Source organism: Enhydra lutris, unplaced genomic scaffold (genome assembly GCF_002288905.1).
Source record: "Enhydra lutris kenyoni isolate GAN:26980312 unplaced genomic scaffold, ASM228890v2 scaffoldscaffold32, whole genome shotgun sequence".
NCBI classification, from domain to species: domain Eukaryota; kingdom Metazoa; phylum Chordata; class Mammalia; order Carnivora; family Mustelidae; genus Enhydra; species Enhydra lutris.
In genome coordinates this window covers 1,050,622-1,069,241 of record NW_019154116.1, presented here as the reverse complement: position 1 = coordinate 1,069,241, position 18,620 = coordinate 1,050,622, and the positions used below count along the sequence as shown (strand labels likewise).

The 18,620-nt window shown below is 62.1% G+C and overlaps 2 protein-coding genes across 2 annotated transcripts; one reads left to right on the top strand and one right to left on the bottom strand.

Moving 5' to 3' along the window:
* Nucleotides 1-3,856: 3,856 nt before the first annotated feature.
* Nucleotides 3,857-12,910, bottom strand: LOC111153450 (NADH:ubiquinone oxidoreductase subunit S6). The gene is made up of 4 exons (XM_022512473.1): nt 12,245-12,910; nt 11,608-11,661; nt 4,760-4,882; nt 3,857-3,980 (listed from the first exon to the last, which is right to left on the bottom strand). The coding sequence occupies exons 1-4, from the start codon at nt 12,503-12,505 to the stop codon at nt 3,915-3,917; spliced, it is 504 nt and encodes a 167-aa protein (XP_022368181.1). The 5' UTR covers nt 12,506-12,910; the 3' UTR covers nt 3,857-3,914.
* A 358-nt stretch (nt 12,911-13,268) lies between these two features.
* On the top strand, nt 13,269-14,140 carry LOC111153451 (mitochondrial ribosomal protein L36). Its single transcript, XM_022512474.1, has 2 exons — nt 13,269-13,383; nt 13,707-14,140. Exon 2 carries the CDS (start codon nt 13,720-13,722, stop codon nt 14,026-14,028), a length of 309 nt encoding a protein of 102 aa, XP_022368182.1. The 5' UTR covers nt 13,269-13,383; nt 13,707-13,719; the 3' UTR covers nt 14,029-14,140.
* Nucleotides 14,141-18,620: the final 4,480 nt, after the last annotated feature.

The window sequence follows — 18,620 nt, the reverse complement described above, 5'->3', positions numbered from 1 at the left end:
CCCCCGTCCACATCCCCTGTGATGACGTCACCCACCCCACCTCCACTCCAGGCTTCATCTTTGGGGCTCGCCGGCAGCAGAATCAAAGGTGTCGGGGGCTACAGGGTCTAAAAGGCGACCTGAAGGCTAGTGTGACTTCGGGGCACCCTGTGTGAACCCCGCAGTCCAGCTTCTGCAGCCTGACAGGAACAGTGACCTCTTTGGCTACGAGATTCCCAAACCACTAGGCTCACAGGACGCTCTCATCAAGAAAGTGCATGCAAACAGAAGGGTGTAGTTTATTACATGACTTATAAAATCTGAGGACAGAGAGGATGGTGGGGGTCATCTAAACCACATTTCCAAACGGCCAGGGTTTCAGTGAGGTACGGACTGCGACACACGGGCGTCCTGCAGAATCCAGCCAGAGGCTCCTGACCAGGCCACGCCCCTGCGCCTATGGCGGTCAGCAAAGCCACGGTCTGCACGCGGCGGTCAGCTCGGCCACGGTCAGCAGGCGGCGGTCAGCTCGGCCACGGTCTGCACGCGGCGGTCAGCTCGGCCACGGTCAGCAGGCGGCGGTCAGCTCGACCACATCTGCACAGTCCCTTCTAACGGCTTCAGCACATGGAAACTCCTAGGCCCTAGTTCAGGATAATTCGCCGAACAGCCGTGAGTGGACATGCACACAACATCTTTTCCACGTCTGCCAGTGGAGTCCTTGGGGTAATTTCCCAACAAGGCCCCATGGGCACATCTCAGTGCAGAACTCCACTCCCCTTGGGCACACGTGGTCCTGCCGCTGGGCCCGGACACCAGCCGGCACGACGATCTGCACGCGCGCTTCATTCTCAGCGTCCGCCCGTGCCTCTTCCCGTGTCCCCTGCGTGATGGAATCATTTTTCTATCGACCTATATTTGGGTTTCTTCACCATATGAGCTGCCAATAACTTCCCCAGCCTTCACTATTTTAAAGAAAACTCAACTTGCAATGTATCACGGAGAAAAGAGAATGAAAAAATTAATTCTTTCAAGGGAAGAATAAGAAAAAACCAGTCACAAGTCGGGACGAGGAGCAGAGTAAGACGACAGTTCACACCCAACTATCACCCCTCACATAAGAACGGGCTGACGTCTCCGGTTAGGACACAAAGACTTGTAAACGGCCTAACAAAAATCAGCCGCCGTGTTTTCAGGAGACGCGCTAAAAACACAAGGATACATTCACGTTGAAGGTAAGAGGGCTGAGAACACGTAGCGTGCACATGCCGGCCTCAAGCAGAAGAAGTTGCTGTGGCCAAATTAAGAAAAGCAAAACCGACTGAAAACAAAATGTCTTACTAGAGACAAACAGAATCGCTTCCTAATCAGAAGAGCTTCTGCTCAGAAGAGAGCATTTCCAGTCTGAGGAGCCCGACAGCAGAGCCCCAGACGCTCGTCTTTAAAACGGGAAACAAGAAAGGAGAGAGAGAACGCGGCGGAGGAACAGCCCAGCCCACATCTGGGGGCCCCCGGCTGCCCGCGGCCACGCTGCACCCGCCTGGGGCATCGGCCCTGCAAGTGAGCCAGGGCGTCCGTGCGGCAGCCGTGCGGCGGCCCGTCGAGCAGGTCCCCAGCAACGGATTTCAAAGGCCGGACTCGCACATGGCACGTTCTCAGAGCAGGGTACCCAGGACTAGGGCAGGACACTCCCACCCGCCTGGCCATGTGCGTACGCGCTCACATTTAAAACCGGACGGTAATGAAGTCAGGGTGTGTGTGTGTGGCTGGAGACAAGGGGTCTGGCTAAAGCAGAGGCCAGTGACCCTCGTGGCACTCAGTGCTCCTGAGAACAGGACTGCTGAGAAGCAACACAGGAAAGCCTCCAACTCCAGGAGTGGGGGCGGCAGGGGAAGCAGGGGCAGGGATCGAAGATAACAGTCAGAAGCCACACCAAAGCCAGCGACACAGCCAAGTGGACGACACACCAAAGAGTGCTAAGTGGTCGAGAAACCTCTGGAGAGACGCAGCCCGGAAAAGACTGGAACAGGCCCACATAACCCCTGGGGGGGGCGGGGGAGGCCACGGCAGATCAGTAAGTCACTCTCAGCAGCTCTACGCCAGGACCGAGAACCGAGGCAAACAGCCGGACACCGAGAAGAATCCACGGCACCAAAACTGGCTCCAGGAGAAACGTGAATGTGCCAGACGCTCCCAAGAAATCAAACCTTCCCACCACAGCACCAGGCCCGCGAGACCCTCCTGAGCCCCCGTCACTAGGTCACTGCAACCCTGTCCCTTCTCTTCCGGAGAGCAGAGAACCCGGGGGCTCCCCAGCTCCAGGGGAGTGCGACCCTGACACCGAGACTGGGGTCAGAGGAAAGGAAATGCTTACAAACCCTCGTCCACGCCTACATGTAGAGGCGGCAGCCCCAAACCACGCGAGGCCCCACAGGAAAAGGATTCCAGGAGCGCGTGGGGCCTCTCCTGGCAAAGGAGCGGTTTCCCTCTAGAAAATCTGAATCATTCACCATGGCCCACATTTAATGGAAAAAGCATCGCATTCCAACAGATGGAGAAAGCGTCTGCTAGAGCCCCACGTCCACGCGAGGCTAAACTCGCGGCCAGCTGGACAGAAGACCCCCCTGCGCCCAGCAGCTCAGCCGGGGGGGGCCTCCAGCGGGCGTCCGGGCTGCCGCCGCCCTCCAACACCCACAGGCCCAGCACGTGCCGGTCAGGCCTGCTCCCTTGGAGGGCACCACGCCACCCGGGTGCAGCTCAGACGGGGCCCCGAGGCCACCGGACACCAAGGCCGCGTGACGTCCCTCCTGTGTTCATCCTGTTCCGCTCCACCCTGACGAGACCGCCGGCCCCTTCCAGCTCCCCCCTCACCTGTCGTGACCCCGCGGTCTCTTGGGCCCTCCCCCCCACGCCCCTCCCCCACGCTTGCTCTTGGGCACTTCTGCCAGAAAAGCCTCACGACGACCCACTGCGCATGCCCAGGCGTGCCCAGCTGTGGACTGGTGCGCACCACCGGCAGGCCCCACCCACTCCTCCCCTGCCCCTGAGGCTGGGCTGGCCCTACAGGGGTCCACGGAGCGTCCCCCTCAAGACGGGTGCCTGTCCCAGGCTCGTGACGCCCCTGACGATCTCCAGCTCCCAGGACGGACAGGCTTCCCGCCCTTCTGGTAACGCCTCCGTTAGGCGATCCGTCCTTTCGTCTGGAAGCTCAGATACTTTTCTCTTCTCCAGACCCCACCGCGCGGAGCTCACACATTTCAGTCAGGACACACGTAGCCTCGTGTTCTCGCCAGCCCTGCTGGGAGGCGGGCGTGCCCCGCGCTGTGCAGGCTTCCCTTCTGCCTCCTTCCCTCCTTCCTCACCTCCCACTGCCCAGCGCTGCCTCCTCCTGGACCCCACGGACCGCGTGTCTGGGCTTGCGGGCACGCTCCCCAGCCGTCCCCTTCCCTCCCGAGTCCCAGCATTGCTCTCCGGTGACCCTGCTGCTCCCCACTCCACAGACTGCCCTGGATGCGGCCTGCGTGCGACTGTGAACACAGATGCTTCGGGCTTTAAGATCTCACACTTCCCCCGCGACAAGAGGACAGAGGGAAGTGTGACTGTAGGTGAGTGGCGGGGACAGTGGGGATGGGGAGGGCAAGCACGGTCTTCCGGTCGGAGTGCGGAGGCAAACGGGGAGCCCTTCGCCTGACAAACCTCCATTCTGTCTGCGGAACCAGAGTGGTGCTTCTCCCACCTGGCCCTGAGCCACCCAGCCCGGCCCCGCCATGACGACGGCCGCGGAGACGCAGGACACGGCCCCGAGGACAACCCCGCTGCGGTCTGCGCTGCGGAGGAAACGCCGCTTCTCGGAAAGAAACACGCAGGTGGCTCGCCGTCCAGGTCCCAACACCGTTTATTCGGCCCAGCGAGAGGCGCTGTGCGCACGGCCCGCGCTAGTGATGGTGCTGTCGGAACTGCAGTCCGCAGTAGCCGCACGTCCCCGTCTTCGTTTCCTTGTCCTGCAAGATTCAGAAGAAAGACCTCACGTCCCGTGCTCTGCTCCCGTCTAAACGCGTCCCGCATCAGACGGGACTGCGTGCACCGCGCCTGAGCTCGGGTCTCAACTAGACACGGCTTAAGCCCTCTGAGGTCGCGCGGGGACAGAGGACCGTCACGGCACCGGGGCCCAGGTCTGACTCTGCTCCACCCCGACTCGCTGCCAGCCGTGGGCAGGGGCCTGAACCCTAGCTCCGGCCCCGGAACACGGGGTCATCTGCAAGGACCGCCCCGAGGACATGTCTTCTGGCCTTAGCTCAGCGCCCGTCTTCTCTCCCAGCCCGTGAAGGCCGAGGTTTCACCCTGGGCCCAGGATTCAACGGACTGGAACAGGTGGGGTGCTGTGCAGAGGCCCACCAGCCCCCAGGCCAGGGTCCGGTCCAGACACGCTCAGGCCACAAGCAGACGGGGTGCCAGGGTGCTGCGACGTCCCTCCCTTGCATCCACGCTGTGGCAGACCTGAGCCTCAGCCCCCGCTCGCCCCTCTGCTCTAACGTCCCGGTCCTCCCCTCACCAAAGCCCTGTGGGGGCACAACCTCCAAAATGAGGTTCCAGGAAGATCAAGCCGCAGGTGCGGCAGGAAAGCGGACTGTGCTGGCAACGCTAAGCGCGTCCCCATGGAGAGGGCGCCCATCACGTGGTCCCTACCACGTGGTTGGAGGAAAGGTGAGAGCCAGCGCCACAAGGGCCACGCGGGACGGGACAGCTTAGACTAGACCCGCAAGGACAGGTGACACGGTACCAGGTTTATGTACACTTTCGGGTGGCCAAGAGCCCCCCCGCCGCCGTCACACGCGATCACACGATTTCCAACTTCACTCACGGGCTGCTCAGCGATCAGATCAATGGCAAAGTTTTCATTCACCTGGAACAAGACGGAAAGAAAATCTCATGTAGCCAAGTACAAAAGCGGGACAATTCCACGGAATTTAAGTCTACGTGGAGGACGGCCCCACACTCAGGTCCTGCCGGCGCAGGCATACTCTGGACGTTCCCGTGCACTCGCATCTGCAACTGCTGCGGTCTTCAACGTACACGCGACGCTTCCCGTCCGGACACAATTTCAGACTCGCAGAAACGGGGCAGGAGCCAGATTACGAACACTTGCCCCTGGTCATACCCAAGGTGCGGACCAGAGCCCTTGCGCTGCGCCCCTGGCTTCAGCACCAGCTCTGCTCCCGGCCCCGCGTCTCGCTCCACCCGTGACACGCAGAAAGGCACCAGGGCCGGCTGTCCCCGCCAGCAGGGGCCCCTCCGCGGTCACGGGGCAAGGAAGCTCTGGCAGACTCCCTCGGCCACACCCAAAGGACAGCCAGTTTGGGGAAACACCACATGGAACAACGCGGGACAACACGGGACACTGGAGAGACGACGGGGTTGCAACTGCAGGGACAGAAACCCAACAAATACGCTGAAATCTGTGATTTCGCAGATTGGAAGACTGAATGAATACCTCGCCGTTAGGGACGGATGTCACTGTAAGAACTGGGACACGGAAGGAATCGACACTGCCGCTTCCTCCAGGCTAACCCCATGTCTTCACAAAAGCGCTGAAGCTGCGGGGAAGACAGCGTCACCCTCAACCCCATCCGGAGTCACCGGCCACCGCCCCGAAACGCCAGGCGGCCCCCACACAGTGACCTCGTAAAGAGACCCCGAGTCTGACCTGATGCAGCCGCCACAGCCAACGCCGGTTCCACACCCCGAGAACAGAGGCACCGAACCCCACAACGTGCCGCAGCTGGGAGACCCAGCCGCAGGCAACGCCAGAGAGAGACCCGGGTCCTCGGACAGGTGACTTCCAAGCAGGTAAAGGGAGCGTCTGTGGGGGGGGGGGGGGGGCGACATCTAAAAGTTAAAACACACTTAGACGCGTGAGCAAGTGCACTGCCTGGGGCTTATCCGTGTCCTCAGCCACGAGATTTTTTTTTTACTGTGACACATCAAAGCTCTTTACCTCCGACCAGCCGTTTAACTCAGAGATCGCCGTAGTCTGCAGTCGCGTCTGCGCCTCGTGGGGTCCGCACGCACCGGGGACTCGGTTCGCCGGGACAGAGTCAGCGACCTGCTTGTGAAACGGCGGCCCTGGTGGGGAGCGGGCCGTGGGCCATCAGCACGGAGAGCAGCGCGGCCGCCTCGGGAAGTCTCCTGGTTGGTAACGGCTGCGTCAATCCGGGCTCGCAGGACGAGGGACCATGACACTATCCGCCCACGTCTGTTCCGTTAAACAGATTCGCACACCTGGCTGGGCAAGTCACGTGTCTCGCAACGAGCTATGTGGCCAAGGGGACCCAGGCCAGGAGACCCGCCTGGCTCGGACCTGACCCGCCCTGAGCCAGGCGTGCACAGCCTCCCTGGCCATGGCCCAGGAGACAAAGCTCCCAAGGCCGGGAAGGTAAAGCATCGAGTGTGCGTGTGCGTGTGTGCGTGTGCGTGCGTGTGTGTGTGTAGGGAAAGGTCCCCAACGTCCCCACAGCCCTGTCATGGAGCCGACTCCCGTGTCCCACCCTGGGGGGCCAGCCCACACCACGGCTGCAGCTTCCCACCCCGGAGAGCCGTGCAAAAGCAGGAGGGACGTCCAGAGGTACGTGCCCCCTCCAACGGCGTGTGCTCCCCAAAGCCGTCCGCGGCAACCCGTCTCGCCCCCACCACACTCTCAGCCGTCCGCAGGCTTGGTGTCCCCTGCTCGGGCTCCCAGGCTGCGGCAGCTCATGGCTCCCCTAGACCCCGCGTCATCGTCAACCCACCCAGGGCGGAAAACAACAGCGAGACCACATCTGGGACGTCACCCGCCTCTGGACGCTGGAGGCTCGTCTGTGCACAGCACACGACACGGGACGAATACAGTCGGGGCCACTACTCTTCCTGGCAGACGTCCCCGCAGCCACCGTGGGAGTGACACTGTGCGCAGACATTCGGGAAACGGAGGCTGCACGCAGAGTAAGCGCCGCCCGGCTCGTCCGCCCGCCGCACAGTGAGTACCAACCTCGGTACTGTGGGTGGCTGATGGCAGAGCCGCCGCGCCGGTCAGTCCTGGCCGCCGGGGCCCAGCCGGGTGCCCGCCCCGCGTCCCCAGAGCCCCACCGACAGGGAGAGGCCCCACCGTAGCGAAGACAGGGAAACGAGGATCAATGTTTACAAATAAAGGGGGGCTGGGACCTCTGAACTTTAACGGAACCTGGAAATAAGTTAGAAAGGCACAATCGGTCTCCGTGAACAGCTCCTCTAAAGCCAGCAGAGTCCGTCCAGAGGACACGCGATCCCACAGGGCCAGCCCCTCACTCTTGCCCGGAAACAGACGGCCTTGCCTGCCGTTGACTCAGATAATGTCCCAAACCCACCGAGTGTGGACATTCTGCAAAAACTTCATTATCGCTACAGACTGACTTTGTGAAGTTTCGTTTCTACAAACCCCGCAGGAGGTTACGGGGACATGGGGCTCCATCGGAGCCGAGGGGCCGCACACCGCGCGGCCGGCTGGGGAGGCCGGGCCACGCTACAGGCTCCTCTGAGCACAGCGGCCCCACACACGGCCTCGCCGCTCCGCTTACGCGCGCACTGACGGCCGGCCGCGGAGGCCGGGAGGTCCCGCTCCCCTCAGCTGCAGAGCCGGGCATGCCACACACGAAGCCTGCGCTGTAACACGGGACGCTGTAACACGGGACGTGTCAGGAAGGCCGCACTGACAAACCCCCGGGCCCCAGCATGGCCGTCAGGCAGACCGCCGTCTCCCGCGGGAAGGGCAGCTGACACCGGAGACGGACACAGGACTGCCCCTGTCACTCAGCCCCAGGGTGACCCTGACCTTCCGTGACGAACGTCTCATTCCCGGGATTCGGTTCGACCACAGGCGCACGCAGAGTCCCGGAGCCGACACGCACCCAGCAGCCGACCCCAGGTGGCAGCTCAGGGCTTGGTCTCGCCGCCCTGGAGGAGCACCGCGGGCCTGCCAAGGGCATGAACGCAGAGAACATCACAGCACCCGGGCTCCTGCCTCAGCCGCCAGCACCACGGGTTTCAGGCAGACGATGTCACACGCCCTCAACTGCCCACGGCCTCAGGGTTGTCCTTTACGCGCCACTAACGTCACGAGTGGGAAATTACCTGCCCGTTTACCTCCTGGCGGCCAGCTGACCGGGCACAGAGACACATGGGCTCAAATTCATTGGGTGGCGGCTGCTACCGTCGTCTCGCCCGCGCTCTGGGGAGTGACGGTTCCTACGGGCCATTTACTCGCGTACGTCACACTGAGGTCACACCCACGAAACACACAACGTACGACGCGGGACCACACGAGACAGTCCTACGCCGACACAAGGAGGAACCGCCTCGCTGAGTGACCCCCGTGCTGGACGCGGCCAACCCTGCTCGGGGAGACGCGCGACCGGAGTCAGTAGGAGCCCAGCCGGCATCGGACGACCGGGGTCTGTACCACCGACATCTGCATTCCCTTGAACACACGTGGGTACACACACGTATGTAATTTTTAAATCACGGTAAAAATGGATATTTTCATCCAAATTAATTTTTAACACAAATTTGGAGAAAATGCTCAAAAATACCTCCTAGGCTTTTTGTACAGCAGTGTCTGCAGGTGCCCTGGGGCGATCTGGCCAGTGCAGAGGCTGAGGACAAGCACAGACGCGTGGAACCGCCAGAAGGCCAGAGGAAGGCACAGACCTCGAGGCTCAGCGCCCGGCTCACCTCAGCGGAGAAGTCACTTCACCAGGCGAGTGGTCCACTCTGCAGCGCCCAGGAGACGCAAGGCCCAACAAGCCAAGGGCTACAAGCCCTTGAGGGACACTCGTCACTCCCGGTGGGGCCCGCAGCCACACCGCACGCACCCCTGCCTGCGAGCTCCTCCCTCCAGCACTCACAGCCCCTGCTGTGCGTCCACAACGTCCAGACCCCTCTGAGGTGGACGGGCTTCAGGTCACTCCACCAAACACAGCAGGTCGGGTGGACACCGGTGCCACGGGGACCGCTCCTCAGCTCAGCGGTGGCTGGCACCTTCCAGCTGCTAGTGAGGAACCAAGGTGCCCAGCGGGTGAGCCAGACTCACCTGCCCGCCGGGGGTCGGGAGGCCATCTGAGACGGGCAGGAAATGTCCAGAGCACCCCGGCAGCGAGGGTCCCCGCTGCCCCGATGGCCGGCAAGGGCGATCCCGCCTGGGCAGAGCCACCCCGTCATCGCTGCACAAGTGGAGGCACGGGGAGCTGTGCTCAACGGACTCGGCCTCCCAGTGCTCTGGGCTCTCTGCCTCACTGCGCATCTTTAATGCCCACGAATGACGCCAGCCCCGTCGCCGTAACCCAGCAGCAACAGAATAGCGCACGCGCTCGCTGATGGCCTCCCGGGGCGGGGGTTCCCTAGCGGCTCGTCCCCTCGGACCCAGCGCCCTCAGCCCAGTGAGGTCCCCGACGGGGGCAGGCAGCGCTTGGGGGGCTGCACAGATCCGGACGCGGTCAGAGCGGCCTGGAGCCACACTCGAGACCAGACAAGTCCTCGGAGCCGCAAGGTGACAGAGACGGCACTGCTGCTGTTCCCACTGTTGTCACCATCACCGCCATTCTGCACGCGGTCTCCTGTCCACACGCGCTCTTCTGCTAGAAGACAGGAAACGTGCGCCTTTCGTCTGATGTATGTGACCACAGAGTCATGGAAACGCTTTCTGTAGCTTCAGACAAGCATCTGCTCGGTTCCAGCCCCCTGCCTCGCGGAGGTGGCCCAGGACCATGGCAGGCCTGGCTTCTGCCCACCTCGAGCAGTGGGAGCTGCGCAGCCGGTTCTTCAGCATGTGAGTGTCTCGTCTTAGGAAGACCCCGAACCGGCCCGCACGGATTCCTTTGCAGATGCGCCGCAAACCGCACGAGGTGCCTCTGGCCAGGAGTAGCCAAGAGCCACACACAGATACTTTCCGCGTCCCTCTGCAAAGGCCAGCTCAGCTCTCCAGCTTTCCGCGCTCCTTGTTCATCCGATTTAGCTCAGGTTTGGTGGGTTTCTGAAAATACAACTGACCGAAACTAGAGAACCAGCAAGATGTGGGGTTGTCGGAGGCTGGGGGGCGGAAGGATGAACAGGTGGAACGTGAGACGGTCTCAGGGCACGCAAACTACTCTCCGACACTGTAAAAACGGGCGCGGAACACGTGTCTGTCACAACCCACAGCTTGTACGGCACGGACAGGAACCCCGACACGAACCGCGGGCTTGAGCGCACGTGTCGACACCGTCAGGTGTTCGAAGCATCAGCTGTAGCGACCGCAGCCCCTGACAGAAGGCGCTACTTGAAACAGGCCGCCTGGCAGGAGGCGGGTCCAGGGGAAGCCTCTGCACTTCGTGTCCCCGTTTCCAGTACACGTAAAACTCCTCTAAAACAACGTCTTTGGGAAACACTAACAATCTTAAAATACCACCAAGTACCAAACGTCCATGGCACGCACGCAAGCCCGAGCGGCACACCTCGTTTACAAACAGGCGCACCCGTACGACTGAACAGTGCTCCCCGAACACACGTGATGTGCAACAGCAAAAGGCCACAGACAGGACAGGGGCTCCGGACCTGGGTGAGGGGACACCTTCGGCTCTGCCTCCTCTGTTCACACTCCACTGGCTTTGCGAATTCTGATTTTATTTGGTTGGTTTTGGTTTTCAGCTGCTCCGGTTGCCCCCTAAGGCGATCAGAAACCAGAGGCCACAGAGTCTCTCTAGCAGACAGGAGCTTGGGACAGACCCAGGTGCTTGCTAACGCATCAGGACTGCTGAGCTGGGGAGCCGGGGCCGGACCGCAGGAGCTACCCAAGGCGTCAGGACCCACTGCTCCGCCCGAGGCACTGAACTCTGTCTCCACCACCCTGTCCCCCGAAAGGCAGGAAAGGAAGTAGAAAAAGAGAATCTAAGAACAGACAGTGTGACCAAGATCAGAGGGCGGAAACACAATTTACTGACCGTTGAGAAGTAACAAGAGCTAACAAGGCTGACTGAGGGAAGGAGGGGCGCAAGGTGACTGCGGAGGACAAAAGGACTCGGAAGGGGAAGACGGCCCAGACCACGGCCCGCGGACTGCGGATCCGGCAGCCCAGGTCAGAGAGGAATTAGGAGGAGCTCAGGTTCCTGGAGACACCGCGATCTGCATCCTCTCTCCTGCCGTCACTGTACGGGACCAGTCACTGCCACTCAGGGCAGGACGGTCCTCCTGCCAGCTTCAGCTGGGGAGTGTCCGTCCCTGTAAGAACAAGGCCTCCTCCGTCCGGCAGGAAGTATGACAAGCAAACCCCAACACGGGGACTGAAACAGTAATTTTTAAAACTTGATGATGACTTCCTTTAATCTGGGGGTCTGGGGAGTATGAGGCAGAGAAATGAAAGGAAAATAAAGGGCCGCCGTCGCTCACACACACCCAGACTGCGCTGAGGCGGCGGCACCAGTACTTCGGGGGAAACAGCAGGAGACAGACACGCGCGGGCACTTCACAGAAACGCAGACTTCCAGAGCCGCCCGGGGTCTCGTCTGAGAACTTGGGTCTCTTCCATGTCTCGCTGTTCCGTAAAGGCTTCACCGAGACGCAGCTGTCTGTCCCTCACCTCCTTACCTCTTTCTGGCGACCGACGAACCGGACCCTCCTGTAGTCCGCATCGTCATAGACCTGGGGAAAGACCGTGCGAGATTTTTACAGCCTGATTCTGAACGTCGCCGAGTGGCAACAGCTAGCATTACGGAAAAGCGTGTGTTCGGAAGGTTCTGGCTGTTTGTCATCGAGGACAGGAGGGACCGAGGGCGGCTGCGCGGGCGCGGCTCGGCGAGAGACCGAAGAAGGGAAGAGGCGACGACGCCGGGGGTCGGCAAGGCGGGGCTGAAGGAGCGGACAGACGCGGGCAGCGGAGGGACCCCCGTTTCCTCCCCAGCCGGCCGGCGGCGCAGGAAAGCGTCCCCGGGGCAGCGCGGTGACAGGGGTCCCTGAGTCCCTCCCGGCCGTGTCTGCGCTCCGGGGGGCCCCTACGCAGCGCGGCGCAGACGCGAGCCGGACAGCGGCTCGCCCAGGAACCCCGCGCCCTCAGCGCCCCGCGCGTCAGAGCGTAAGACCCACACAGTCCCCGGGCCCGCGGGACCCCGCGCGCGGCCGCCGCTCCTCCGGGAACCGGACGCTCAGGCCAGCGCGTCCCCCAGCCGCGGGCTCCGAGGGCACCGCGAGCCGAGACGGAGGGCGGCCTCCACGCCGCAGCGCTTACCTGGCCGGTGTGCGTAATCTTCTCCCCGGTCGGCGACGTGCGCACCCCAAAGCACCGGACGCCCCGGGGCAGGCTCAGCGCCGCCCTGCCGCTGCGGCCCAGCAGCCGGCAGAAGGTCACTGCCGCCGCCATCTTGTGGGCTGACCCTTGACCCGGCGCACCGACACGCTGACGCATGCGCACCGTGTCGCAGGGCCCTGGCGGCCCGACTTCGCGCGCTGCGGGGCGTCGCGCACGCGCGCTGCGTTCCGGCGGGAGCATCCGGGCAGGGGCCGCGGCCCGGTTGGGAAAAGGCGGGAAACTGTGCTCGCGGCTTGAGCGCCGGCGGCCGCCGGGACGTTCCCGCCGGGGTGGGACGGGGAGGACGGGAGGTGCAAGGGCGCGGCTCACACTGGCCGGTCACTGATGATCACGGGGGTGTCCCCCGCGGGGGACCCGCTGGAGCGAGCGGCGAGCACCACGGGGGCAGCGCGGCTGCAAGGAGCGGCCGGCGAACTCGATGCGGCCCCGCGGCCCCGTCAGCCCTGGCGGCCCCGCCCCTCGCGTACCCGGGCGGCCTGCGGCTTGCAGCCCCGGCGCCCTTAGCGGCCGGGAAGGCGGGCGCGGGGCTCCCCGTGCCCGCGGCGGGAGGCGGGCGCGCCGGGCTCCGCTTCCGCTGGGCCGGGCCGTGGGGGGGGGGGGGGGGCCGGGGGGCCCGCGCGGGGGGCGCGCCCCGGGGCCCCCCCCCCCCCCGGGGGGCGGGGGGGGGGGGGGGGGGGTGGTCCGAGGGCCGCCGGCGAGGAGCAGCCCCCGGAGCCCGCCGCCTTCCCCGGGAATCCCCGAGGGCGCGCCGTGGGTGCTCCCCGATTTTGCGTGGGCTCCGGGTGCGTCCGTGCTCTACACCGGCCGGGATTTCCCGTGCGTCCCGGGCCTCTGCTTCCGCTCCCCGGGGCGCGGCCCGAGCCCGTCGGCGCCGGGGGCGGGAGGCCGTCCGGGGAGTCGCCGGAGACTCCGCCTTTGTGTCCGGCACCGAGGGAATGACCACGTGACCCCCGCCGCCATCTTTCTTCCTGGCGCTCATTCCGGGCGGTGGCGTCCGCGCCCCATTGCGCAGGCGCTTGCGAGGCGCGCGGCCAGTCGTCGCGGTCCTGTGTTCTCAGGTGAGGGGCGCCGGGAGTCGCGAGGGGCCGGGGCCGGGGCGGTGGCTGCTGCGGGGGCTCGGGGGTCCCTGCGTGGGCCATAGCCACACGCCCTCCGCTCCCCGGACGCTGCGGCCGAAAAGGGCCGCCTGTTGTCCCCCGCGGGCGGGCATGTCCGGGGCCTTCGCGGACCGCCGGCGGCCGGGGGTGCGGGGCGGGGCGGGGGCGCGGGGTTGGGGTTAGAGGCCGCGGGTGCAGCGGGAGGCGGGGGCCGCAGGCGGGGCGGAGGCGCCGCTGCCGGTGGTGCTCGAGGTTCCGCAGGACCGCGTTCTGCTCCCGCTCAGGTCCGGCCGCGCCATGGCGTCCGCGCTGGCGGCGAAGATGCTGGCGTCCGCCCTGGGCCCCCTGCTCCGGCCGCGGCCTCCCCCGGCCGTGCCCCGCGCGCTCTCCACGCTCCTGCCCGGACGCCCTGGCGCTGCAGGGCCCGCGGGGCTGCCCGGCCGCCTGCTGCCCGGCCTGGGGCCGCCCGGCCTGCAGCCCGCCCTGGGGTTCAAGACCAAGGGCGTCATCAAGGAGCGCTGCCGGGACTGCTACCGGGTGAAGAGGCGCGGCCGCTGGTTCATCTACTGCCGAGCGAACCCGAAGCACAAGCAGAGGCAGATGTAGCCGCGGCGTCGCGAGCACCGCCGCGTCCCCTCCCGGGCAGGGGGGCACCACCTGGGGACCGACAATAAAACGTAAACTCGCGTGGTCTGTGTCCAGCCTCGCGTCCTCCTGACTCTGCGCCTCCTGTCGCAGCCCAGTCCCGCCCCTTGGTCCGGCAGGGCCCCAGGTGGGGGTGCGTCGTGCGCAGACCGTGCGCTGGGCGGGTGGGCGGGCGGACGGAAGACCAGGCAGAGTGGGTCTGCCCCGACCCCCACCCCCAGCTCACAACGCATCCCGGTTAGAAAGAGCCAGATCCCTTGGGACGGAGGATACCACGAGGCCAGCTCAGCCTGGTCTGCGTGCGGCAGGGCGCCGCTCTCACGGCACTGCACGGTCCTGTCGGTCCTGTCGTGAGGACCGTGGGACAGCCTGGAAAGCAGCTTATAAGTCAAGGCCGACTGGACTTTCTATAGGCAGACGGATTCCAGGTTTCAGCTAAGCGTGTTTGCCGTCCGTGAGGAGACACGAACACGCGTATGTGTGGTACGTGCGTGCGCAGAGCCATGCAGCTCTGCTACTCTGCAGGCATGTGGCCTGGGACCAGTGACGCAGGTGTTCTGCGTCCCTTGTCTCAGGTCTGGTAGCCTCACCCACATGGTCTGAGCTCTGGGTTGTGACCTCCGGTGGCCTTCCTGTCCAGGCCACGGCTGGAGCGGGTTCCACTGGTGGGATGGTGGTACAGGATGGTGAGTATCGGTGAGCAGCGTGTGCAGAGGCCAGCGAAGGCGTTCCCCAGCCATGCTGTCCCTGGGAGGTGGGTGCAGGCTGAGTCCCGCAGGACCCGGCAGGGTGAGATGCAGGGATGTCCCAGCAAGGGGCCCTGGCAGGCTGGGGGCCGAGGTGCATCGTGCACGGGGAAAGCTGGATGACCCCCCCAGCACTCAGGCAGCTCAGAGCCGTGCTCCGGCGCTGTGCCTATAGTCCTGGCCTCGCGGGCCCTGACTCTGGTACCCAGGTCCCCAGCACAGGGCCCAAGAGGCAGCTCAGACAGAGAAGGAAACACTTTCCAGCAGCGCTTCATCCTGCAGGAAGGGGGGATTCTGCTAGTTCTGCAGGAGCGAGGACCTTCTTTCCTCATCAAGTGCGTCAGGGACCCTGTCCGGGTTCCGTGCGGCTGGGCCTCGCAGAAACGAACGTTTGTAGTGTAACAGGTTTCATTCGAGTTAAACTGTGTCGAGTGCAGATTCTCACAGGGAGATCATCGCCTGTCCTATCAGCGCACAACTGCGGGATGGGGCTGTGACATGGGCGGTTTTTCCTGCTCACTACTGCTGGCCCTCGGGACAGACTTTCTCTGTGCCTGGCTGTCCAGGGCACTGTAGGGTGCTGCATCCTTGGCCCCCTCCCCCGGGGTGCCAGGAGCGCCCTCATCCTGGGCGTGACAACCAGATCTCCAGATGTGGCCAAGGGCTCCCAGGGCTCGCTCCCCGACAGGAGCTGATACTTCCCACCAGCCCACAGGGTTTGTCAAGAACTGAAGCCCCGGGCCGGGGACCCTGTTTCTGTCCTACTTTGCTCTCAGTCTGCTACGAGGGCTGGTCCGTAGTAGGCACTGAGCAAATGCATGTGCACTCACGTGGTAACGACAGGACAAGGCCTTACAAGGAGACGGCCTTTCGTCCTCTCCACTTGGCTGCCGCGGGCTTCTGTCCAGCGAAGGCCACAGCTTCGTTCTGAAGAGTTGGCCGACAGGTCCTGTCTGTGGGAATGCAGCCCCGTCCTGCGTGGGGGAGAAGTTGGATACTGCCCTGGTCCAGGACACGCACACAAACACGCCACACACACCTTACTCCTTTTCAGTTGTTTTCTCCTCGACAGGTAAGTGTGAGGTCTTTACTTGCCCGGTGACTGCCTGGCTCTGCAAATATTTGGTGGTGCTGTGTGCGCAGGGAAGTGACTCTCGAGGTATCCAAGGACAGGCAGTAACCAATGTACGGAAGCGGGGTGGGGGGGCCAAATCCACAGGAACCTGGGATGGTAATTGACGAGCTGGGATTCTAAGAGGGTGTTGATGAGTTTTTAAAGCATTCATCCCTCCTGGGGTTCTTAGTCTCTCTTCGATCTCAGGGGACCGCCTGTGTGCTGACCAAAGCGTCCTTATGGCTCACTTGCTTTCCAGTGTCCGGATGAGCCCACGTGTATAGCCCAGATGCTGCAGTGTAACAGCAAACCTCGTTGTGGTCAGGAGGAAGCAGACACACCCGTCCCCCTGTGCTTGACCCCATATGTGATGTCCGTGCCTTCCACTGGCCAAGCAGTTGCTTAAATACTGTATGGCCTGAAAATCCTTACAGCTAGAGTTACATTTTCAGAGAAAGTGTGCCAGCTCCTCATTTGGGCCACTGCAGTAGTTCCGTCTCACCCTGGGATTGGAGTTCACAATGACCACAACCTGCCAAAAGGGTTTCATGGATTTTCTATTATCCACACAGTGAGAAGGAGCTTTGTAAATGCTCCCATGAACAGACAGAAACTGAAATAAAAGGTGCTATTTGTAATAGCACCAAAACCAGGAATGTTTAGATACAATCTAACAAAATTTATACACATTCCATACACTTAAAATTACACAACACTGTTGAAAGAATTTGAGTAAGATCTACAGATTAAGCTATACCATGTTCGTGGGTTAGAATACTTGATAGGGTCAAGTCTCCAAACTGATCTACAAACTTGATGTAATCCCAGTAAAAATCCCAGCAAAATTGTTGCACAAATCCCATGGTTATTCAGAATTTTGTATGGAGAGGCTAAGTATGCAAATTAGCCAAAATTTTTAAAATAGAAATGTTGAAGGAAGCTTGCCCCCTGATATCAGAGCTTACAATGAAGCCACAGTAGCCAAGACACTAGTCCCCATGCAGCAAAGCACACAGAAGGGAAGAGCGTGGAGGGGTCGGAGATGGACCCACACATCCCTGCTCAGGTGATTTTCAAAACAGGGCAATTCAGTGAAGAAGGGGCAGACTTTTGTACATAGAGTGCTTGAAAATTGAATTTCCATATACACAAAATAATTCTCAACACATACCAATATTAAAAATAGGGGTGCCAGGGTGGCTCACTGGGTTAAGCCTCTGCCTTCGGCTCAGGTCATGATCCCAGTCGGCTCAGGTCATGATCCCAGGGTCCTGGGATCGAGCCCCGCATTGGGCTCTCTGCTCAGCGGGGAGCCTGCTTCCTCCTCTCTCTGCCTGCCTCTCTGCCTACTTGTGATCTCTCTCTCTGTCAAATAAGTAAATAAAATGTCTATTAAAAAATAAACCATAGGGACGCTTGGGTGGCTCAGTTGGTTAAGCAGCTGCCTTCGGCTCAGGTCATGATCCCAGCGTCCTGGGATTGAGTCCCGCATCGGGCTCCTTGCTCGGCAGGGAGCCTGCTTCTCCCTCTGCCTCTGCCTGCCACTCTGTCTGCCTGTGCTCGCTCTCTCTCCCTCTCTCTCTCTGACAAATAAATAAATAAAAATAAAATCTTAAAATAAATAAATAAAAAAATAAACCATAGAGCTAAATGCGAAACCTAATACTATGAAATCTTCACAAGAAAGCGTAGAAAATACATGTGACTTGGGATCTGCAGATTTATTAGCTATAACAGCAAAAACATGAAAGAAAACCATCATAAATTGGATTGCACCAAAGTTATATCCTCAATATGTTTTCATCAAAGTTTACATCTCTTCAAAAGATACTGTTAAGTAAATGAAAACAAGCTAAACACTGGAGACGATATTTGCAGAACACCTTTCTGATAAAAGAGTGGGTCTGGATTCTACGATGCGATCTCAGAACTCAGCGATGGGGAGACCACAAACCCCGCTGAAAGTGGCAAAAGCCGTTTCACAAAGGAACACACACTGGTGGGACATAAGCAGATAGAAGTGTTTAACGCCGGACTTCGGTGAGACGCGCGTGAACATCACGACAAAATCACCCACTTAACAGAACGGCTGCGGGGTGGGAAGCGGAGGATGCGGCAGCCGAGGTAACTCTCCGCAGCGTGGCGCGGCCCCGCCGGACCGGCCCGCCGATCCCGTCAAGTGACTCGCTGATAGCGGCCCTGCCTTGAGTACTCGTCCAGGAACAGCGAGAACATGTCCACAGTGAAACCTTTATGTGGCCGTGACGGTTTTACTTACAACCAAGACAGACAAAACCACCCACTGGGAGCAGCCCACGTGTGCCTCGCTGGGGGACGGGTCCAGCGGGTGTGGCGCGCTCAGCGGCTGAGGACGGGGAAGTGACCCAAACGAGAACACGCACGAACCCCGGATCCGCCGCTCCGACTGACGGAAGCCTGCCCTCCGAAGGCTGGACGCCGCGGTCCCGGCGCTGCGGCATGGTGGAGAGTCCGAACTGCGGCAGGGACACGTGTGGCTCGGTGCTGGGGGCGGTGTGGCTCGGTGCTGCGGGCGGTGTGGCTCGGTGCTGCGGGCGGTGTGGCTCGGTGCTGCGGGCGGTGTGGCTCGGTGCTGCGGGCGGTGTGGCTCGGTGCTGGGGGCGGTGTGGCTCGGTGCTGCGGGCGGTGTGGCTCGGTGCTGGGGGCGGTGTGGC